At 41.5% G+C, this 24,433-nt stretch overlaps 2 protein-coding genes across 4 annotated transcripts; both read right to left on the minus strand.

The window, feature by feature from the left end:
* Window positions 1-3,386: 3,386 nt before the first annotated feature.
* LOC148047562 (uncharacterized) lies at window positions 3,387-17,387 on the minus strand. 3 transcript variants are annotated; one of them, XM_087708385.1, is made up of 3 exons: window positions 17,310-17,387; window positions 5,013-5,858; window positions 3,387-4,976 (listed from the first exon to the last, which is right to left on the minus strand). In XM_087708385.1, exon 3 carries the CDS (start codon window positions 4,909-4,911, stop codon window positions 4,141-4,143), a length of 771 nt encoding a protein of 256 aa, XP_087564511.1. In that variant the 5' UTR covers window positions 4,912-4,976; window positions 5,013-5,858; window positions 17,310-17,387; the 3' UTR covers window positions 3,387-4,140. The 3 variants fall into 3 exon arrangements, with proteins under 3 accessions (XP_087564511.1, XP_087564509.1, XP_087564510.1); XM_087708383.1 differs by having other exon boundaries at window positions 3,387-5,858; XM_087708384.1 differs by lacking the exon at window positions 17,310-17,387 and adding an exon at window positions 7,605-7,711 and having other exon boundaries at window positions 3,387-5,858.
* On the minus strand, window positions 12,911-24,433 carry LOC148047563 (uncharacterized). Its single transcript, XM_087708081.1, has 2 exons — window positions 23,216-24,433; window positions 12,911-14,579 (listed from the first exon to the last, which is right to left on the minus strand). The coding sequence occupies exons 1-2, from the start codon at window positions 24,341-24,343 to the stop codon at window positions 13,815-13,817; spliced, it is 1,893 nt and encodes a 630-aa protein (XP_087564207.1). The 5' UTR covers window positions 24,344-24,433; the 3' UTR covers window positions 12,911-13,814.

Consider the following 24,433-nt stretch of genomic DNA (forward strand, 5'->3'; position numbering starts at 1 on the left):
AGAATTCGGAAAAGCAGGAGGCAAAAAAGAAACATACCTGAATCTGGCTGTTTGCAAGTTTGTTCCAATTGATATGTTTTGAGCAGCTGCGGGTGACCGGAGGCGGAATGTAACAGGGGAAAGAATTATCACAGGGTCAAGAACTGGGAAATGCAAGGGTTTTTTTTCCCTCCTTCTTTCGTCCTTTTTTTTCTCTGCATAAGAATAAGATGGCCCCGGCTCCCCTTCTGGTCCCACAGTATTTGAAATTTAAGGTGGACCAGACCCTCAAAATAAGACTTGTATAACTAACTGCAATTTTGGAACTGGACATTAAGGAAGAACAAAAGACCAAGATGGCTCCCATTGCTCTTCCCCACAGCAGTAGATAAATTTAAGGTGGAACAGAACTCTGAAGTAAGAACTGTATAACCAACTGTATCTTTGGTACTGGACATTATGGAAAGGTAGGAATTTGAAGAACTACATGAAATTATAAAAAATATGCGTAAATCATTAAAATCAAGTCTAAATAGAATTCTAAACCCAGAGAAGCGGATATCTAAAGAAGAATTAAAAGAAGAAGGGGGGCAAGGCAACGAAGGGGTAGAAATGGAGGGAAATAAAAAGCAGAGAAAAACCTCCATTAGTCTTGGCAGTGGTATAGGGAAAACTGTAAAAAGAGGAGGTGTCCCAACAAAAGGGAATAAAAAGCAGACAAAAGAGTTGAGGCTGTTAGTGGCATAAGGAAAATTGAAATAGGTGGTTTTGCCCCAACAAAGAAAAATATAAAATATCCTTTTGATGGTGACCTGGGGAAAATTGAAGAGAGTGGAGAGAACTGTGCAAAAGTTTTAGGCAGGTGTGAAAAAATGCTGTAAATAAAGAATGCTTTCAGAAATATAATGATTGTTTATTTTTGTCAAGTTTCAAAATGCAAAGTGAGCGAACAAAAGAAAAATATAAATCAAATCAGTATTTGGTGTGACCGCCCTCTGCCTTCAAACCAGCATCGATTGTCACAGATATACTTGCACAATGTCAGGGATTTTATAGGATTATAGACAGGTGTAAGATCAACCAATTATACCAAACAGGTGCTAATGATCATCAATGTCACACCTAGGTTGAAACCCAGTCATGAACTGAAACTGAAACAGCTGTGAAGGAGGCTTTAAACTGGGTGAAGAACAGCCAAACTCTGCTACCAAGGTGAGGTTGTGAAAGACTGTTTCATGTCATGGCAGGATTGAACACAGCACCAAGACACAAGGTAGTTATACTGCATCAACAAGGTCTCTCCTAGACAAAGATTTCAAAGCAGACGGGGGTTTCAAGATGTGCTGTTCAAGCTCTTTTGAAGAAGCACAAAGAAACGGGCAACACTGAGGATCGTAGATGCAGTGGTCGGCCAAGGAAACTTAGTGCAGCAGATGAAAGACACATCAAGCTTACTGCCCTTCGAAATCGGAAGATGTCCAGCAGTGCCATCAGCTCAGAACTGGCAGAAACCAGTGGGACCCAGGTACACTCATCTACTGTCCAGAGAAGTCTGGCCAGAAATGGTCTTCATGGAAAAGTTGCCACCAAAAAGCCATACCTCCGATGTGGGAATAAGGCCAAGCAACTAAAGTATGCACGAAAACATAGGAACTGGGGTGCAGAAAAATGGCAGCAGGTGCTCTGGACCGATGAGTCAAAATTTGAAACATTTGGCTGTAGCCGAAGGCAGTGTGTTTGTTGAAGGGCTGGAGAGCGGTACAATAATGAGTGCCTGCAGGCAACAGTGAAGCATGATGGAGGTTCCTTGAATGTTTGGGGCTGCATTTCTGCAAATGGAGTTGGAGATTTGTACAGGATTAATGGTGTTCTCAATGCTGAGAAACACACGGAGATACTTATCCATCATAGAGCCAAGGTGGCGCAGTGGTTAAATGCAGCACTGCAGGCTACTTCAGCTAACTGCAGTTCTGCAGTTCGGCTGTTCAAATCTCACCGGCTCAGGGTTGACTCAGCCTTCCATCCTTCCAAGGTGGGTAAAATGAGGACCCGGATTGTTGTTGGGGGCAATATGCTGACTCTGTAAACCGCTTAGAGAGGGCTGAAAGCCCTATGAAGCAGTATATAAGTCTAACTGCTATTGCTATTGCTATCATGTAATACCATCAGGAGGCATATGATTGGCCCCAAATTTATTCTGCAGCAGGACAACAACCCCAAACATACGGCCAAAGTCATTAAGAACTATCTTCAGCATAAAGAAGTACAAGAAGTACTGGAAGTGATGGCATGGCCCCCCCAGAGCCCTGATCTCAACATCATCGAGTGTGTATGGGATTACATGAAGAGACAGAAGGATGTGAGAAAGCCTACATCCACAGAAGATCTGTGGTTGGTTCTCCAAGATGTTTAGAACAACCTACCAGCCGAGTTCCTTCAAAAACTGTGTGCAAGTGTACCTATAAGAATTGCTGCTGTTTTGAAGGCAAAGGGTGGTCACACCAAATATTGATTTGATTTAGATTTTTCTTTTGTTCGCTCACTTTGCATTGTGAACATTGACAGAAATAAACAATCATTGTTTATATTCCTGAAAGCATTGTTTACAGCATTTTTTCACACCTGCCTAAAACTTTTGCACAGTACTGTATATAAAATTTTTAAGATGATGAATAAAGTGAGATGTTTACCGCTGTTATTCTATACAATAGCTAAGGGAATTGTAATGAACATTGAACAGCGAGGATTGCCATTTATAGACAATTAAAGAGTAATCTAATCTAAGATATGGAGCGGTTTTCATAATAGTTGGAGAACATCATTGATTCATAAACTTCAAATAATTAATAAATGAACTGTTGGAAGTTGAGGACTACTTGTAACTATTTTCTAAGTTGTCTCTAACAGAACTGGAGGAACATAGGGTTGGAAGGGACATTAGAGGTCTTCTTCTAATCAAATACCCTGCTCAAGGCCAAACGATTGTCCAATCTATTGTTGAAAACCTCCAGTGACAGAGCACCCACAAATCCAGGAGGCAAGCTGTTCCACTGATTGTTCTCAGAGAATTTCTCCTTACCTCTAGATTGGATCTCTCTTTCATGAACTTCCACCCATTACTTCTTGTCCCGTTCTTTGGTGCCATAGAGAATAAGTCAATTCCCTCTTCTTTGTGACAGACGCTCAATTACTGGAAGACAGCTTTCATGTCCCCCCAATCCTTCACTTCGATAGCCTAGACATACCAAGGTCCTTCAACCCTTTGTCATATAATTTTATTATTACATTTGTTGACTGTACATCTCAGAGTTGGGAGCAACTCAAAGCATCTTGCTTTGCCCTAATTTTCATAGCAACACTGACAATACCCATTTTTTCCTTTGTCAAAAGCTATTGAGAGTTCTTAAAAAATACATTTTTTAAAATGAAACTTTTTCCATTCCACATTTCTTTCTCAAATCACCACCACCAAGGGAGTTGCGACAAATACATCGGTATTATGGTGCTGCTATCACCGTAATTAATTCCAGGCACAATGAAAATGACGGCTGCTTCCACAATAGTCATGAGGCCCAGGGATGCATGTCCTGCCCTCTTTCCCCAAAATGAGGTTCAGTGCTCCTCAAAAGTTAAGGAAGAGGAGGCTTTGAGGCCTGCTGGGGTGAGAGTCGGGTCTAAGAACTGCAAGGACCCAGTGGGAGTGGGAAAAAGCCTGTGGGGACCCTGTGGAAAAGAGAAAGGACTGGGGTGACCAAAGGGTTGCGGTAGAGGAGGGCTTTGGAATGCAAGCCTGGGCCTCGGTTATGCCTACAACCCTGAGTTAGCCAGTGTTCGGCTTAATAACTCACACATTCATTGAACAGCTTTATCAGGGAGAAAAGGGAGAGAGGGAAGTTAAACAAAGCAGTCTCATTTAACGCTGATTGCAACATAAAATTGATAGACCCCATAACAGTTATATCTCAAGGACTACATTTCTGGTGGCTGGGAAATTCTGGCACTCAAAAGCTGGAGGATGCCAAGGTAGGAGATGGAAACTCCAATTGTGGGAATTCAATAATCAATATAAAAAACAATAACTCCAAAAGCCTTTTTGAAGAATTCCACACTTCTGCAAAAGGAAATATCCAGAAAGTTCTGCTGATTAACAGAAACAAATAGTTAGACTTTATCAAGTTTGTGAATCCTCTGATGTCTTATCAGGCTGGAGATATGACTGAAACGTTTTCCACACTGTGAACACTCATGCAGTTCCTCTCTTGTGTGAATCCTCTGGTGTTTCAAAAGGTTAGAATTCTGACTGAAACTTTTCCCACAAACTGGACATTGATACGGTTTTTCTCCTGTGTGAATCCTCTGGTGTGTTACCAGATTGAAATTCTGACTGAAACTTTTGCCACATTCAGGACATTCATATGGTTTGTCCTGAGAATGAGTCCTCTGGTGTTTCATTAGGCCGGAATTCTGACTGAAACTTTTGCCGCACTCTGGACACTCATACGGTTTCTCTCCTGTGTGAATCCTCTGGTGCGTTACTAGATTGAAATTCTGACTGAAACTTTTCCCACATTCAGAACATTGATATGGTTTGTTCTGGGAATGAATCCTCTGGTGTGTCATCAGGTTGGAATTATGACTGAAACTTTTGCCACAATCTGAACATTCATACGGTTTTTCTTCTGCGTGAATCCTCTGATGTCTTATCAGACTGGAGATATGACTGAAACTATTCCCACACTCAGGACATTCATACGGTTTCACTCCTGTGTGAGTTCTCAAGTGTGTCACTAGGGTAGAATTATGACGGAAAAATCGTCCACATTCTGGACACTCATATGGTTTCTCTCCCGTGTGAGTCTTCTGATGTGATACTAGATTGGAATTCCATCGAAAACCTTTTCCACACTCAGAACATTCATATGGTTTCTCCATTCATATGGTTTCTCCAGGGTATGAGTTCTCTGGTGTGTCACCAGGTGGGAATTCCTTCTGAAACGTTTCCGTAACACCAGATGGGAATTGTGACTGAAACTTTTCCCACAGTCAGGACATGCAAAGAGTTTACCTCCAGTGTGAGTCTTCTGGTGTATTACCAGGGTGGAATTGTGACTGAAAATTTTCCCAGTCAGGACATTCAAAGGGTTTCTCCACAGGGTGTGTTTTCAGGTGTCTCATGAGGTGGGAATTTCTAATGAAACTTTTCCCTCAAATTGGGCACTTAGTTTCTTCCTGGTGTGAATCCTCTGATTTTGCTATACTTGCTAAAGTTTTTACCACATTGAAAGCACTTGCAGGCCATCTGTCCTATATGTGTCCTTCAATGAACCACAATAGAGCTGTTCAGAGTAAACTATTTCTCACATTTATAGCATTGCTATGGCTTTTCTACAATATGGATCCTCTCCTGAATAATCAGTTGTGATTTACAATCTGTACTTTTCCCATCATAGGCATATTTGGAGCTTTTCCAACAGGATATTTTTGAGGTCAAATATACTGTATGTGTGATGATTTATTTACTGGTGCTTTAATTCCAGCTGTTTTCCTCCTCACAGGGCTAGGTCTCCATCACTGTCAGCCCTATGTGGCTATCCAAAATACCTTTTTCTTTCAGCCGAGTTCCAGAGATACCCCTATTTTTCTGAATGAAACATAAGCACCCTTGATCTTTCATGTAACATATTCTTGAGTTTTTCTACCTTGAAATCGCCTCTTACTTTTTTTTCCTTTTGTTTCTCAACTGCTTGGAAAGAAGAAGAATTTTATGATTTTCTGAAGGAAATGGAAAATATTTTGATTTCTGGCTGGCTTTGCTTTCTTTTCCAATGTTGCTTGTTACTCTCAGTTTTCCAGAGTGCTCTTATTGACATCTTCTCGGTCTGTAAGATTCAAAGGAAAATTAAACTTTAATTGTTTATAAAATGGTTGCAGAAGATGTGAAAAAAGTATACATTACAATAAATAAGCAAACATGCCACAATAAAGAATAACCTTTTACATTAGTTATGGTTCATTGGACACATTTGTGTCCAAGTTCAAATATCCATTCAGTCATGAAATTCTCTTTTTCACTCTGGTGATTCACAAATTCTTAGCAGTGCAAAAGCTTAGCATCAAATATATCTGTAAATGCTGGAGATAGATTGTACAGTTGTAAGTATATGCAGAAAGAAATACAAATACACACACCTATAACTATACGTATGTGGAAAATCCATATGTTTTTATCTTGAAAATAATCCCAAAATGGTTACAGCCGAACCTTCTGAGATAACTTTAGGACATGGGTTTTTACCCGATAAAATGATACCTAAACCCTCTGCAAGATTTCATGTTCAGTTTTGCCCACAGAAGTCCTCAACTCCAAGTAAGGGCAGAAAATATTTTCTATAACCACTCTGGTGACATCCTAATTCAAGTGCTTACTTACTGACTGCAACTATATCTGGCATCTGCGTCAGTAAGGAGCTCAATCGTTAAGCATGATGTCATATGATAATGCCAATTTACATACCATGGTGAAGCATGCTGGTGGCAGCATCACGCTGTTAGGGGTGTTTTTCAGCAACAGTAATATCCTCAATGAAAACCTGTTCCATAGCCCTGAGGACCTCATACTGGGCCGAAGGTTCACTTCTCAACATGACAAGAACACAGCTAAGACAACATAGGAGTGGCTTAGGGACAACTCTGTGAATGTCCTAGAAGGGCCCAGCCAGAGCTCTGACTTGAACCCTACTGAATATCTCTGGAGGCACCTAAAAATGAATCTCCAACGATGGTTGCCATCCAACCAGACTGAGCTTGAGAGGTCTTGCCAAGGAAAAATGGCAGAACCCCCCCCCCCAACCCCCAGATGTGCAAAGCTTTATCGCCTCATACCCAAAAAGACCTGAGGCTGTAATTGTTGCCAAAGGTGCTTCAACAAAGTACTGAGTGAAGGATCTGAATACTTGTGCCAATGTGATATTTCAGGTGTTTTTGTTTTTAATACCTTTCTAAAATTCTGTTTACACTTTGTTATTAGGAATATACATGAATGAGAAAAAATGAATTTCAACAAGTGTAAAATAAGGTTGCAGCATAACAAAATTGACAGAAGTGAAGGGGGTCTGAATATTGTCTGAATGAACAGAACGTGTGTTCCTATTGAAACAGAAATACAGAATCTATTGATGTAAACAATTATGTGCATTTCAGTCTGCAAAATGACTCAGAAGTGCATTGCCTTCAATTTTTAAATCTATTTTTTAAAAGGTGGGGGTCACTAACAGATGAAACGGTGAACAAATCCGATGCAAACATCCCTTTTGCCCATTAAACTCCTCGCTGGCCAGGAAAGCGACATGTCAATGAGACCACAAGGATCCAAGTGTTAGGTGAAGGGTGAGGGAGGCGGGTGGCTCAGAAATATGACAAATATATCAAGATTTCTTTAAATCTCCCAAATCTCCCAGCAGGAAATCACAGGCAGCAACTTTAAATCGTGGAGCAAAAGGATAAAACCATTTTGGGAGAGAAAGAATGTGCAGCAGCAGCTTCTCCCTTCGCTGCTTTCAGGCCGTGGAAGAACCCAAAGGGTCCGACTTTCTCCCGGCTTCTCCTCCGACCTTCCCTCCACTCACCTCCCAGGAACCGCTTCGACCCTCCAAATGACACAAGAGGCTCTGCCGACGCCATCCTCCTTCTGTGGGTGAACCGGAAGAGGAACTTACATGATTAAGTAATCTAACCCTCTATAGTTTCAATTGTGTTCCAGCTCGGCCTCTCTCCCTCCGGTGTAATGTCAATAGCGGCGATGCCGTTGCTGTTCTCCATTCTCTGCTTTTTGAGGCGTGAGTATTGCTTCTTTGTAGATCGCCATCTAGCGACATAAGGTGGAAAATCACCCTCGGCCTATCTCTATCCTGACGCGTTTGCAAGAGGCTTTCATGGATTTCGTGCTTTCTTCGATGCCATCAAGTCGTATTCGACTCCCATCAAGCACATGAATAGCTTTCGTCCATGACAATCTATCCTATACCTTTTCTTTCAGTCCCCCAAGAGGGCACACTCATTTTCCCTCTTGCTGCAACGAAACCAAAGGAGAACGTTCTAGGAGGGGAATGACATACAATACACAACTTGAAAGTGCACCTCCCTTTGGGAGCTGGTGAAGATTGTTCCAACCAGTTTTACACCTAGGGGTGTGCAGGATAAGTCTCTGAAACCTGCCTTGGCAAATGATTGAAGCTGTAACAGCGAAGCTTTTGAATGGAAGGCTCTAGCCTAATCTGACAGGCCTCCCAGGGATGCCCTCATTGTCACTTCAACTCAGCAGGGAGCTTCTTTTGCAGGAACGAAAGTAAGGAAAGCAACCCTGGGGAGAACACAATGTGCCATCAGGCAGGGACAAAGTGCACCTCCTCCCTTGAAGATGTGAAGACTTTTCCAGCCAGTTCCTTCTCTTGGGGGATGCAGGATAACTCCCCAAAACTATATTTGCGACTAAGGGAAGCTTGAAGAGTGATGCTTTACACATACTTAGCTTCAGAAGATTAGGCAGGTGCTAAATCATAAAAGTTGCTAATGGCCTTGTTTGTATGTGCAGCCTTAAACAATAGTCAGCTTCATCCCATTCGTAAAAAAAAGAAATAAAGGTCAAGATCTTGAAGTGCCCACCCACATTGCTTCTAGACCCATTTAGATAGGAAATATTATTTTTCCCTCTGCATTCTTGGAGCTGGAACTGCCCGGATTTCCCTCAGAAAGTAACGTGGTTTAACTTCTACATGAAATCTCTAGGAGAGGCCATCCATCCTATCATCCAATTATGTAACGGTAGTTTTTTTTATTTACACCACTTCATTTAGTGACTAGGGGCTGCGGATCCCTGATTTAGACAGTGATTTATCCTTTCAAAGCATTTGGGGAAAATGGATCACTGCCCTTCACCTTTAAAAACCCCAGTCAAAATACCATAATCCATGCGCCAGGCTGAGGTTCATAAGTTCTGAAGTGCTCCAAGGTTTACATTATATTAAAATACTTTCAGAAATCTTTACAGAATGGGGAGTTCAACAGGAAGTTCTCCAGCTGGACAGACGTGGGGAATATGAGCTCTGAAGAGTCTCACATGAACCCTGTCTGACAAATTTACTCGGGTGATCCTTTTTTTGGATGAGAACCATCCTGGGGGGGGGGGCAAGGAAGGGCATCGTTTCACCAGACCCAGAGGGAGGCAACAGGTCCCTCGCAGGTCGGAGATTTGCCTTATGATTTGGGAGTCGGGGCGGCAGTCTGCAATACAGCTGACAAGATGCTGACTTCTCGTCTAAGCAAATCAACAGGCGGGTGTTGAAGAGATGAAAGACCAGTAAGAAAAATTATCTAACCCACAGCCATAAATCCAACTTGGTAAAGGCAAAGAAATCTTGAGAGCATAAACAATATTGATGGTCAGACCGGGATTTTCTCCAAAGGAAAGAAAGAAGGAAAGAAAAGGAAAACGGAGGGTTGAAACACCAGCCCCCCCCCAAAAGCTAAACAAATTCGGACAGAAAACGAGAAAGCAGAGATTGACAAAGCCTTTCAAATATAAACTCTATATTTGGTTTTGGATATGAAATAGAAATTAAACATTCCGAAGAATTTCTTTGCTTTGAACCAACTACAAAAGATCAAGGAGGAAAAAAACCACTTCTTCTCACTGATAACCTAACATTGACTGTGCGGGAAGTTTTAATTAACCAACTGCCATAAATCAGAATTCGGAAAAACAGGAGGCAAAAAAGAAACATACCTGAATCTGGCTGTTTGCAAGTTTGTTCCAATTGATATGTTTTGAGAAGCTGCGGCTGACCGGAGGCGGAATGTAACAGGGGAAAGAATTATTACAGGGTCAAGAACTGGAAAATGCAAGGGGTTTTTTTCCCTCCTTTCGTCCTTTTTTTTCTCTGTATAAGAATAAGATGGCCCTGGCTTCCCTTCCAGTCCCACAGCATTTGAAATTTAAGGTGGACCAGACCCTCAAAATAAGACATGTATAACTAACTGCAATTTTGGAACTGGACATTAAGGAAGAAGAAAAGATCAAGATGGCTCCCATTGCTCTTCCCCACAGCAGTAGATAAATTTAAGGTGGAACAGAACTCTGAAGTAAGAACTGTATAACCAACTGTATCTTTGGTACTGGACATTATGGAAAGGTAGGAATTTGAAGAACTACATGAAATTATAAAAAATTTGCATAAATCAGTAAAATCAAGTCTAAATAGAATTCTAAACCCAGAGAAGCGGATATCTAAAGAAGAATTCAAAGAAGAAGGGGGGCAAGGCAACGAAGGGGTAGAAATGGAGGGAAATAAAAAGCAGAGAAAAAACTCCATTAGTCTTGGCAGTAATATAGGGAAAACTAAAAAGAGGTGTCCCAACAAAAGGGAATAAAAAGCAGACAAAAGAGGTTGAAGCTGTTAGTGGCATAAGGAAAATTGAAATAGGTGGTTTTGCCCCAACAAAGAAAAATATAAAATATCCTTTTGATGGTGACCTGGGGAAAATTGAAGAGTGGAGAGAACTGTGCAAAAGTTTTAGGCAGGTGTGAAAAAATGCTGTAAATAAAGAATGCTTTCAGAAATATAATGATTGTTTATTTTTGTCAAGTTTCAACATGCAAAGTGAGCGAACAAAAGAAAAATATAAATCAAATCAATATTTGGTGTGACCACCCTCTGCCTTCAAACCAGCATCGATTGTCATAGATATACTTGCACAATGTCAGGGATTTTATAGGATTATAGTCAGGTGTATGATCAACCAATTATACCAAACAGGTGCCAATGATCATCAATGTCACACCTAGGTTGAAACCCAGTCATGAACTGAAACAGAAACAGCTGTGAAGGAGGCTTTAAACTGGGTGAGGAACAGCCAAACTCTGCTACCAAGGTGAGGTTGTGAAAGACTGTTTCATGTCACGGCAGGATTGAGCACAGCACCAAGACACAAGGTAGTTATACTGCATCAACAAGGTCTCTCCTAGACAAAGATTTCAAAGCAGACGGGGGGTTTCAAGATGTGCTGTTCAAGCTCTTTTGAAGAAGCACAAAGAAACGGGCAACACTGAGGATCGTAGATGCAGTGGTTGGCCAAGGAAACTTAGTGCAGCAGATGAAAGACACATCAAGCTTATTGCCCTTCGAAATCGGAAGATGTCCAGCAGTGTCATCAGCTCAGAACTGGCAGAAACCAGTGGGACCCAGGTACACTCATCTACTGTCCAGAGAAGTCTGGCCAGAAATGGTCTTCATGGAAGAGCTGCCACCAAAATGCCATACCTCCGATGTGGGAACAAGGCCAAGCAACTAAAGTATGCACGAAAACATAGGAACTGGGGTGCAGAGAAATGGCAGCAGGTGCTCTGGACCGATGAGTCAAAATTTGAAATATTTGGCTGTAGCAGAAGGCAGTGTTTGTTGAAGGGCTGGAGAGCGGTACAATAATGAGTGTCTGCAGGCAACATTGAAGCATGATGGAGGTTCCTTGAATGTTTGGGGCTGCATTTCTGCAAATGGAGTTGGAGATTTGTACAGGATTAATGGTGTTCTCAATGCTGAGAAACACACGCAGATACTTATCCATCATGTAATACCATCAGGGAGGCATATGATTGGCCCCAAATTTATTCTGCAGCAGGGCAACAACCCCAAACATACGGCCAAGAGCCGAGGTGGCGCAGTGGTTAAATGCAGCACTGCAGGCTACTGCTAGATCAGCAGTTCAGCGGTTCAAATCTCACCGGCTCAGGGTTGACTCAGCCTTCCATCCTTCCGAGGTGGGTAAAATGAGGACCCGGATTGTTGGGGGCAATATGCTGACTCTCTGTAAACTGCTTAGAGAGGGCTGAAAGCCCTAAGAAGCGGTATATAAGTCTACTGCTATTGCTATTAAGAACTATCTTCAGCATAAAGAAGTACAAGAAGTACTGGAAGTGATGGCATGGCCCCCACAGAGCCCTGATCTCAACATCATCGAGTGTGTATGGGATTACAGGAAGAGACAGAAGGATGTGAGAAAGCCTACATCTACAGAAGATCTGTGGTTAGTTCTCCAAGATGTTTGCAACAACTTACCAGCCGAGTTCCTTCAAAAACTGTGTGCAAGTGTACCTAGAAGAATTGCTGCTGTTTTGAAGGCAAAGGGTGGTCACACCAAATATTGATTTGATTTAGATTTTTCTTTTGTTCGCTCACTTTGCATTGTGAACATTGACAGAAATAAACAATCATTATTTATATTTCTGAAAGCATTGTTTACAGCATTTTTTTCACACCTGCCTAAAACTTTGGCACAGTACTGTATATAAAATTTTTAAGATGATGAATAAAGTGAGATGTTTACCGCTGTTATTCTATACAATAGACTAAGGGAATTATAATGAACATTGAACAGCGAGGATTGCCATTTATAGACAATTAAAGAGTAATCTAATCTAAGATATGGAGCGGTTTTCATAATAGTTGGAGAACATCATTGATTCATAAACTTCAAATGATTAATAAATGAACTGTTGTAAGTTGAGGACTACCTGTAGCTATTTTCTAAGTTGCCTCTCACAGAATCGCAGGGACATCAGGTTGGAAGGGACATTGGAGGTCTTCCAATCCAATACCCTGCTCAAGGCCAAACAATTGTTGAAAACCTCCAGTGACATAGCACCCACAAACCCAGGAGGCAAGCTATTCCACTGATTGTTCTCAGAGAATTTCTCCTTACCTCTAGATTGGATCTCTCTTTCATGAACTTCCACCCATTACTTCTTGTCCCGTTCTTTGGTGCCATAGAGAATAAGTCAACCCCCTCTTCTTTGTGACAGACGCTCAATTACTGGAAGACGGCTTTCATGTCCCCCCAATCCTTCACTTCGATAGCCTAGACATACCAAGGTCCTTCAACCCTTTGTCATATAATTTTATTATTACACTTATTGACTACACATCTCAGAGTTGGGAGCAACTCAGAGCATCTTGCTTTGCCCTAATTTTCATAGCAACACTGACAATACCCATTTTTTTCCTTGTCAAAAGCTATTTGAGTGTTCTTACAAAATATTTTTTTTTTAAATGAAACTTTTTCCACTCCACATCTTTCTCAAATCACTACCACCAAGGGGGATGCAACAAATACATCGGTATTATGGTGCTGCTGTCACCGTAATTAATTCCAGGCACAATGAAAATGACGGCTGCTTCCACAATAGTCATGCAGCCCAGGGATGCATGTCCTGCCCTCTTTCCCCAAAATGAGGTTCAGTGCTCCTCAAAAGTTAAGGAAGAGGAGGCTTTGAGGCCTGCTGGGGTGAGAGTCGGGTCTAAGAACTGCAAGGACCCAATGGGAGTGGGAAAAAGCCTGTGGGGACCCTGTGGAAAAGAGAAAGGACTGGGGTGACCAAAGGGTTGCGGTAGAGGGCGGCTTTGGAATGCAAGCCTGGGCCTCAGTTATGCCTACAACCCTGAGTTAGCCAGTGTTCGGCTTAATAACTCATACATTCATTGAACAACTTTATCAGGGAGAAAAGGGAGAGAGGGAAGTTAAGCAAAGCAGTCTCATTTAACGCTGATTGCAACGTAAAATTGATAGGCCCCATAACACTTATATCTCAAGGACTATATTTCTGGTGGCTGGGAAATTCTGGCACTCAAAAGCTGGAGGATGCCAAGGTAGGAGATGGAAACTCCAATTGTGGGAATTCAATAATCAATATAAAAAACAATAACTCCAAAAGCCTTTTTGAAGAATTCCACACTTCTGCAAAAGGAAATATCCAGAAAGTTCTGCTAATTAACAGAAACAGATAGTTAGACTTTATCAAGTTTGTGAATCCTCTGATGTCTTATCAGGCTGGAGATATGACTGAAACGTTTTCCACACTGTGGACACTCATGCAGTTCCTCTCTTGTATGAATCCTCTGGTGTTTCAATAGGTTAGAATTCTGACTGAAACTTTTCCCACAAACTGGACATTGATACGGTTTTTCTCCTGTGTGAATCCTCTGGTGTGTTACCAGATTGAAATTCTGACTGAAACTTCTGCCACATTCAGGACATTCATATGGTTTGTCCTGAGAATGAGTCCTCTGGTGTTTCATTAGGCCGGAATTCTGACTGAAACTTTTGCCACACTCTGGACACTCATACGGTTTCTCTCCTGTGTGAATCCTCTGGTGCGTTACTAGATTGAAATTCTGACTGAAACTTTTCCCACATTCAGAACATTGATATGGTTTGTTCTGGGAATGAATCCTCTGGTGTGTCATCAGGTTGGAATTATGACTGAAACTTTTGCCACAATCTGAACATTCATATGGTTTTTCTTCTGCGTGAATCCTCTGATGTCTTATCAGACTGGAGATATGACTGAAACTATTCCCACACTCAGGACATTCATACGGTTTCACTCCTGTGTGAGTTCTCAAGTGTGTCACTAGGGTAGAATTATGACGGAAAAATCGTCCACATTCTGGACACTCATATGGTTTCTCTCCCGTGTGAGTCTTCTGATGTGATACTAGATTGGAATTCCATCGAAAACCTTTTCCACACTCAGAACATTCATATGGTTTCTCCATTCATATGGTTTCTCCAGGGTATGAGTTCTCTGGTGTGTCACCAGGTGGGAATTCCTTCTGAAACGTTTCCGTAACACCAGATGGGAATTGTGACTGAAACTTTTCCTACAGTCAGGACATGCAAAGAGTTTACCTCCAGTGTGAGTCTTCTGGTGTATTACCAGGGTGAAATTGTGACTGAAAATTTTCCCAGTCAGGACATTCAAAGGGTTTCTCCACAGGTGTGTTTTCAGGTGTCTCATGAGGTGGGAATTTCTAATAAAACTTTTCCCTCAAACTGTGCACTTAGTTTCTTCCTGGTGTCAATCCTCTGATTTTGCTATGCTTGTTAAAATTTTTACCACATTGAAAGCACTTGCAGGCCATCTGTCCTATATGTGTCCTTCGATGAACCACAATAGAGCTGTTCAGAGTAAACTATTCCTCACATTTATAGCATTGCTATGGCTTTTCTACAATATGGATCCTATCCTGAATAATCAGTTGTGATTTACAATCTGTACTTTTCCCATCATAGGCACATTTGGAGCTTTTCCAACAGCGATATTTTTGAGGTCAAATATACTGTATGTGTGATGATTTATTTACTGGTGCTTTAATTCCAGCTGTTTTCCTCCTCACAGGGCTAGGTCTCCATCACTGTCAGCCCTATGTGGCTATCCAAAATACCTTTTTCTTTCAGCCGAGTTCCAGAGATACCCCTCTTTTTCTGAATGAAACATAAGCACCCTTGATCTTTCATGTAACGTATTCTTGAGTTTTTCTACCTTGAAATCGCCTCTTACTTTTTTTTCCTTTTGTTTCTCAACTGCTTGGAAAGAAGAAGAATTTTATGATTTTCTGAAGGAAATGGAAAATATTTTGATTTCTGGCTGGCTTTACTTTCTTTTCCAATGTTGCTTGTTACTCTCAGTTTTCCAGAGTGCTCTTATTGACATCTTCTCGTTCTGTAAGATTCAAAGGAAAATTAAACTTTAATTGTTTATAAAATGGTTGCAGAAGATGTGAAAAAAGTATACATTACAATAAATAAGCAAACATGCCACAATAAAGAATAACCTTTTACATTAGTTATGGTTCTCCATCACTGTCAGCCCTTTGTGTCCAAGTTCAAATATCCATTCAGTCATGAAATTCTCTTTTTCACTCTGGTGATTCACAAATTCTTAGCAGTGCAAAAGCTTATCATCAAATATATCTGTAAATGCTGGAGATAGATTGTACAGTTGTAAGTATATGCAGAAAGAAATACAAATACACACACCTATAACTATACGTATGTGGAAAATCCATATGTTTTTATCTTGAAAATAATCCCAAAATGGTTACAGCCAAACCTTCTAAGATAACTTTAGGACATGGGTTTTTACCCGATAAAATGATACCTAAACCCTCTGCAAGATTTCATGTTCAGTTTTGCCCACGGAAGTCCTCAACTCCAAGTAAGGGCAGAAAATATTTTCTATAACCACTCTGGTGACATCCTAATTCAAGTGCTTACTTACTGACTGCAACTATATCTGGCATCTGTGTCAGTAAGGAGCCCAATCGTTAAGCATGATGTCATATGATAATGCCAATTTACATACCATGGTGAAGCATGCTGGTGGCAGCATCACGCTGTTAGGGGTGTTTTTCAGCAACAGTGATATCCTCAATGAAAACCTGTTCCATAGCCCTGAGGACCTCATACTGGGCCGAAGGTTCACTTCTCAACATGACAAGAACACAGCTAAGACAACATAGGAGTGGCTTAGGGACAACTCTGTGAATGTCCTAGAAGGGCCAAGCCAGAGCTCTGACTTGAACCCTACTGAATATCTCTGGAGGCACCTAAAAATGAATCTCCAACGATGGTTGCCATCCAACCTGATTAAGCTTGAGAGGTCTTGCCAAGGAGGAATGGCAGAAACCCACCCCCAATCCTCCAGGTGTGCAAAGCTTTATCGCCTCATACCCAAAAAGACCTGAGGCTGTAATTGTTGCCAAAGGTGCTTCAACAAAGTACTAAGTGAAGGATCTGAATACTTATGCCAATGTGATATTTCAGGTGTTTTTGTTTTTAATACCTTTCTAAAATTCTGTTTACACTTTGTTATTAGGAATATACATGAATGAGAAAAAATGAATTTCAACAAGTGTAAAATAAGGTTGCAGCATAACAAAATTGACAGAAGTGAAGGGGGTCTGAATATTGTCTGAATGAACAGAACGTGTGTTCCTATTGAAACAGAAATACAGAATCTATTAATGTAAACAATTATGTGCATTTCAGTCTGCAAAATGACTCAGAAGTGCATTGGCTCAATTTTTTAAATCTATTTTTGAAAAGGTGGGGGTCACTAACAGATGAAATGGTGAACAAATCCGATGCAAACATCCTTTTTGCCCATGAAATTCCTCGCTGGCCAGGAAAGCGACATGTCAATGAGACCACAAGGACCCAAGTGCTACGTGAAGGGTGAGGGAGGCGGGTGGCTCAGAAATATGAAAATATATATCAAGATTTCTTTAAATCTCCCAATCTCCCAGCAGGAAATCACAGGCAGCAATTTTAAATCATGGAGTAAAAGGATAAAACCATTTTGGGAGAGAAAGAATATGCAGCAGCAGCAAGAGCAGCCCGCAGGTTTCATTCTTCTCCCTTCGCTGCTTCCAGGCCGTGGAGGAACCCAAAGGGCCCGACTCTCTACCGGCTTCTCCTCCGACCTTCCCTCCACTCACCTCCCAAGAGCCGCTTCGACCCTCCAAATGACACAAGAGGCTCTGTCGACCCCATCCTCCTTCCGTGGGTGAACCGGAAGAGGAACTTACTCTGTACTCCTCTCTAGCAATCTAACCCTCTATAGTTTCAAATGTGCTCCAGCTCGGCCTCTCTCCCTCCGGTGTAATGTCAATAGCAGCGACGCCGTTGCTGTTCTCCATTCTCTGCTTTTTAAGGCGCGAGTGTTGCTTCTTTGTAGATCGCCATCTAGCGACAGAAGGTTGAAAATCATCCTCGTCCTATCTATACCTTGACGCGTTTGCAAGAGGCTTTCATGGATTCCGTGCTTTCTTCGATGCCATCAAGTCGTATTCGACTCCCAGCAAGGACATGAATAGCTTTCGTCCATGACAATCTACCCTATACCTTTTATTTCAGGTCTCCCAAGAGGGCACATTCATTTTCCCTCTTGCTGCACCGAACCAAGGGGTGTTCAGGATAAGTCTCTGAAACCTGCATTGGCAAATGATTGCTGCTGTAACAGTGAAGCTGTTGAATGGAAGGCTCTAGCTTAGTCTGACAGGCCTCCCAGGGATGCCCTCATTGTCACTTCAACTCAGCCAGGAGCTTCTTTTGCAGGAACGAAACTAAGGAAAGCAACCCTGGGGAGAAAACAATGTGCCATTAGGCAGGGACAAAGTGCACCTCCTCCCTTGAGGATTAGTGAAGACTTTTCCAGCCAGTTCCTTCTCTTGGGGGATGCAGGATAACTCCCCAAAACTATATTTGCTACTGAGGGAAGCTTAAAGAGTGATGCTTTACACCTACGTAGCTTCACAAGATTAGGCAGGTGCTGCATCATAAAAGTTGCTAATGGCCTTGTTTGTATGTGCAGCCTTAAACAATAGGCAGCTTCATCCCATTCATTAAAAATGAAATAAAGGTGAAAACCTTGAAGCTCCCACCCACATTGCTTCCAAACCCATTTAGATAGGAGATATTATTTTTCCCTCTGCATTCTTGCAGCTGGAACTGCCTGGATTTCCCTCAGGAAGTAACATGGTTTAACTTCTACATGAAATCTCTAGGAGAGGCCATCCATCCTATCATATCCAATTATGTACCGGTAATCTTTGATTTATACCACTTCATTTAGTGACAAAGGGTTGCCGATCCCTGCTCTAGACAGTGATTTATCCTTTCAAAGCATTTGGGGGAAATGGACCACTGCCCTTCACCTTTAAAAACACCAGTCAAAATAGCATCATCCATGCACCAGGCTGAGGTTAGTAAGTCCTGAAGAGCTCCAAGGTTTACATTATATTAAAATACTTTCAGAAACCTTTACAGAAAGGGGAATTCAACAGGAAGTTCTCCAGCTGGACAGACATGGGGAATGTGAGCTCTGAAGGGTCTCACATGAACCCTGTCTGACAAACTTACTCCGGTGATCCTTTTTTTTTTAATCAGAACCCTCCTAAAGGATGGGGGGGGGGAAGGGCAGCATTTCACCAGACCCAGAGGGAGGCAACAGGTCCCTCGCAGGTCGGAGATTTGCCTTATGATTTGGAGTCGGGGCGGCAGTCTGCAATACGGCTGACAAGATGCTGACTTCTCGTCTAAGCAAATCAACAGGCGGGTGTGGAAGAGATGAAAGACCGGTAAGAAAATTTATCTAACTCACAGCCATAAATCAAACCTGGTAATGGCAAAGAAATCTTGAGAGCATAAACAATATTGATGGTCAGACCGGGATTTTCTCCAAAGGAAAGAAAGAAGGAAAGAAAAGGAAAACGGAGAGTTGAAACACCCCCCCCCCCAAAAAAAAAGCTAAACAAATTCGGACAGAAAAGGAGAAAGCAGAGAAGTGACAAACCCCTTCAAATATAAACTCTATATTTGGTTTTGGATATGAAATAGAAATTAAACATTCCGGAGAATTACTTTGCTTTGAACCAACTCCAAAAAATCAAGGGGAAAAAAAACACTTCTTCCCACTGATAACTGATAACCTAACATTGATTGTGCGGGAAGTTTTAATTAACCAACTGCCATAAATCAGAATTCGGGAAAGCAGGAGGCAAAAAAGTAACATACCTAAATCTGGCTGTTTGCAAGTTTGTTCCAATTGATATGTTTTGAGCAGCTGCGGCTGACCGGAGGCGGAATGTAACAGGGGAAAGAATTATTACAGGGTCAAGAACTGAGAAACGCAAGGGTTTTTTTCCCTCCTTCTTTCGTCCTTTTTTTTCTCTGCATAAGAATAAGATGGCCCCGGCTTCCCTTCCGGTCCCACAGTATTTGAAATTTCAGGTGGACCAGACCCTCAAAATAAGACTTGTATAACTAACTGCAATTTTGGAACTGTATATTAAGGAAGAACAAAAGACCAAGATGGCTCCCATCGCTCTTCCCCACAGCAGTAGATAAATTTAAGGTGGAACGGAACTCTGAAATAAGAACTGTACAACTAACTGTATCTTTGGAACTGGACATCATGGAAAGCTGGGAATTTGAAGAACTACATGAAATTATAAAAAATATGCATAAATCATTAAAATCAGTAATGTTAAGGGTATCTCCATTGGGAGACAGAAAGTAGTGCAGCGGAATGTACAGCTAGAGAGAAAGAATATTGCTAGTAGAAACACACAAATAGAGTTTCAGACATTACTAGTAAAAACAAGTACTTTACTACTGATAATTGCTTCACAAGCAGTGATAGTATATGCATAAATCATTAAAATCATTAAAATCAAGCCTAAATAGAATTCTGAACCCAGGGAAGCAGATATCTAAAGAAGAATTCAAAGAAGAAGGGGGGCAAGGCAATGAAGGGGTAGAAATGGAGGGAAATAAAAAGCAGAGAAAAAACTCCATTAGTCTTGGCAGTGATATAGGGAAAACTAAAAAGAGGAGGTGTCCCAACAAAAGGGAATAAAAAGCAGACAAAAGAGGTTGAAGCTGTTAGTGGCATAAGGAAAATTGAAGTAGGTGGTTTTGCCCCAACAAAGAGAAATATAAATATCCTTTTGACGGTGACCTGGGGAAATTGAAGAGAATGGATGTGTCAAAACAAAGAAAACGGAGAAGATAGGAACAGAAATGGGACAAAAGACTAGGAAAACAATCAGATAACTAGAAACTTTTATATGGGAAAATATAAAGCTAAGATAAGGGTTTTATTCCTAAACATGATAATAAAAAGGAGTTGCTAATTGGTTGAATATAATAATGGAAAGATAATTAAACAAAAGTTAAAATTTATGGAATATGGATAAATATGAAACTGATATGGGGAGGTTGTAAAGCAGAGTTTGTGATTCACTTTTATACATGATAATTAAACTGAGTTGTGAATTGACTGAATATGACAATAGGACAACTAAGCATGGGTTAAAATATATGAAACATGGACATACGGTATATAAAATTTTTAAGATGATGAATAAAGTGAGATGTTTACCACTGTTATTCTATACAATAGACTAAGGGAATTGTAATGAACATTGGACAGTGAGGATTGCCATTTATAGACAATTAAGGGTAATCTAATCTAAGATATGGAAAATGGAGAGGGAACATGAAATACACCTACAATGGGAAACTATTGAGATTTAAAGACAGAATCACTAACCGGGGGAATGTAAGGATGTATAATTATATAAAGATAATGATGAGAACAGCTGGGAACTGTAACCAGGTCTACATCTCGGTCAAAATTAGGCTGGGGGGGGGGGGAGGCTTTTAAAAGTACAATGACTATATATGTATACTTTGTATACATGTGATTATATGTTATGAAAATGAAAAAAAAACATAAAAAAAGAATTTTTTACAGAAAGGAGAAGATATAAAAGTGAAAGAGACTCAGATAAATTCTGTGCCTTATATACGGTAGTCATGAAATTTGGAAGGGAAGTTTGTAACGGAATAACTAGAGGAAGCAGCATTGGCTCAGCAGAATATAAGCAAAAACTCTCCAAAGGATATTTTATTCCAACAACCCAAGCCTCTTTGGAGCTCAACCAACATGCCTCTTGCGCATACAAGTCTCTCTTCCCCAAAATGGTCAAAGGCAATTCTTAGAGCTGGTCTTCCGGTTTCCACGTGTGCATGGGCCCCGCCCAGCTGATTGTCACGCACGCATACATGCCAGAAACCAGGAACACACATGCGCTGGAAACTGGATGTTCTAGTTTCCAGTGCACACATGCACACCGGGCAGCTCCTTTTCTGGGTCACTTCCACAACAAGCATATGCACTCCCATTTTGGCACTCGGTGTCGAAAAGGTTCGCCATCACTGCCCTAGGTCATTTCTAACTCTCTTATTCATTTCAATTATATTTATGAAATTGCCTTTCTATACATCATTGCATCTTTGAATGACTCATCTTTTTTCCAATTACTGGAGCAGTTCAGTTTTCATAATAGTTGGAGAACATCATTGATTCATAAACTTCAAATGATTAATAAATGAACTGTTGTAAGTTGAGGACTACCTGTAGCTATTTTCTAAGTTGCCTCTCACAGAATTACAGGAACATAGGGTTGGAAGGGACATTGGAGGTCTTCCAATCCAATACCCTGCTCAAGGCCAAACAATTGTTGAAAATCTCCAGTGACAGAGCACCCACAAACCCAGGAGGCAAGCTATTCCACTGATTGTTCTCAGAGAATTTCTCCTTACTTCTAGATTGGATCTCTCTTTCATGAACTTCCACCCATTACTTCTTGTCCTGTTCTTTGGTGCCATAGTGAATAAGTCAACCCCCTCTTCTTTGTGACAGACGCTCAATTACTGGAAAACAGCTTTCATGTCCCCCCAATCCTTCACTTCGATAGCCTACACATACCAAGGTCCTTCAACCCTTTGTCATATAATTTTATTATTACACTTATTGACTACACATCTCAGAGTTGGGAGCAACTCAAAGAATCTTGCTTTGCCCTAATTTTCATAGCAACACTGACAATACCCATCACCACCACCAAGAGAGTTGCGACAAATACATCGGTATTATGGTGCTGCTGTCACCGTAATTAATTCCAGGCACAATGAAAATGACAGCTGCTTCCACAATAGTCATGCGGCCCAGGGACGCATGTCCTGCCCTCTTTCCCCAAAATATGGTTCAGTGCTCCTCAAAAGTTAAGGAAGAGGAGGCTGTGAGGCCTGCTGGGGTGGGAGTCAGGTCTAAGAACTGCAGGGACCCAATGGGAGTGGGAAAAAGCCTGTGGGGATCCTGTGGAAAAGAGAAAGGACTGGGGTGACCAAAGGGTTGCGGTAGCAATAGCAATAGCAATAGCAGTAGACTTATATACCGCTTCATAGGGCTTTCAGCCCTCTCTAAGCGGTTTACAGAGAGTCAGCATATTGCCCCCAACAATCGGGGTCCTCATTTTACCCACCTCGGAAGGATGGAAGGCTGAGTCAACCCTGAGCCGGTGAGATTTGAACCGCTGAACTGCTGATCTAGCAGTAGCCTGCAGTGTTGCATTTAACCACTGCGCCACCTTGGCTCAGGTAGAGGGCTTTGGAATGCAAACCTGGGCCTCGGTTATGCCTACAACCCTGAGTTAGCCAGTGTTCGGCTTAATAACTCACACATTCATAGAACAGCTTTATCAGGGAGAAAAGGGAGAGAGGGAAGTTAAGCAAAGCAGTCCCATTTAACGCTGATTGCAACGTAAAATTGATAGACCCCATAACACTTATATCTCAAGGACTACATTTCTGGTGGCTGGGAAATTCTGGCACTCAAAAGCTGGAGGATGCCAAGGTAGGAGATGGAAACTCCAATTGTGGGAATTCAATAATCAATATAAAAAACAATAACTCCAAAAGCCATTTTGAAGAATTCCACACTTCTGCAAAAGGAAATATCCAGAAAGTTCTGCTGATTAACAGAAACAGATAGTTAGCCTTTATCAAGTTTGTGAATCCTCTGATGTCTTATCAGGCTGGAGATATGACTGAAACGTTTCCCACACTCTGGACACTCATGCAGTTTCTCTCTTGTGTGAATCCTCTGGTGTTTCAAAAGGTTGGCATTCTGACTGAAACTTTTCCCACACTCAGGACATTCATATGGTTTTTCTCCTGTGTGAATCCTCTGGTGTGTTACCAGATTGAAATTCTGACTGAAACTTTTGCCACATTCAGGACATTCATATGGTTTGTCCTGGGAATGAGTCCTCTGGTGTGCCACTAGGCCGGAATTCTGACTGAAACTTTTGCCACACTCTGGACACTCATATGGTTTCTCTCCTGTGTGAATCCTCTGGTGCGTTACTAGATTGAAATTCTGACTGAAACTTTTCCCACATTCAGAACACTGATATGGTTTGTCCTGGGAATGAATCCTCTGGTGTGTCACCAGGTTGGAATTCTGACTGAAACATTTGCCACAATCTGGACACTCATACGGTTTCTTCCCTGTGTGAGTCCTCTGGTGTATCACCAGGGTGGAATTATGACTGTAACTTTTTCCACACTCTGGACACTGATACGGTCTGTCTCCCGTGTGAATCCTCTGGTGTGTCAGCAGATGAGAATTCTTACTGAAATTTTTCCCACATTCTGAACATTCATACGGTTTTTCTCCTCTGTGAACCTTCCGATGTGTTATCAGATTGGAATTATGACTGAAAGTTTTCCCACATTCAGGACATTCATATGGTTTGTCTTGGGAATGAGTCCTTTGGTGTACCACCAGGCTTGAATTCTGACTGAAATGTTTCCCACAATCGGAACACTCATACGGTTTGTCCCCTGTGTGAGTCCTCTGGTGTGTCACCAGGGTGGAATTATGACTGAAACTTTTCCCACACTCTGGGCACTCATACGGTTTGTCTCCTGTGTGGGTCCTCTGGTGTTGAACCAGGTTGGAATTATTAGTGAAACATTTCCCACACTCAGGACATTCATATGGTTTTTCTCCTGTGTGTATCCTCTGGTGTATTACCAGGCTGGAATTATGACTGAAACATTTCCCACACTCAGGACATTCACATGGTTTCTTCTGGGAATGAGTCCTCCGGCATGTCATTAGGCTGGAATTCTGACTGTACCTTTTTCCACAGTCTGAACAATCATGTGATTTCTCTCCTGTCTGAGTCTTCTAATGTGTCACCAGATT

Source organism: Thamnophis sirtalis, unplaced genomic scaffold (assembly GCF_051295495.1).
Source record: "Thamnophis sirtalis isolate CommonGarterSnake01/CBP01778 unplaced genomic scaffold, rThaSir2_p1.2 scaffold_3, whole genome shotgun sequence".
NCBI classification, from domain to species: Eukaryota; Metazoa; Chordata; class Lepidosauria; order Squamata; family Natricidae; genus Thamnophis; species Thamnophis sirtalis.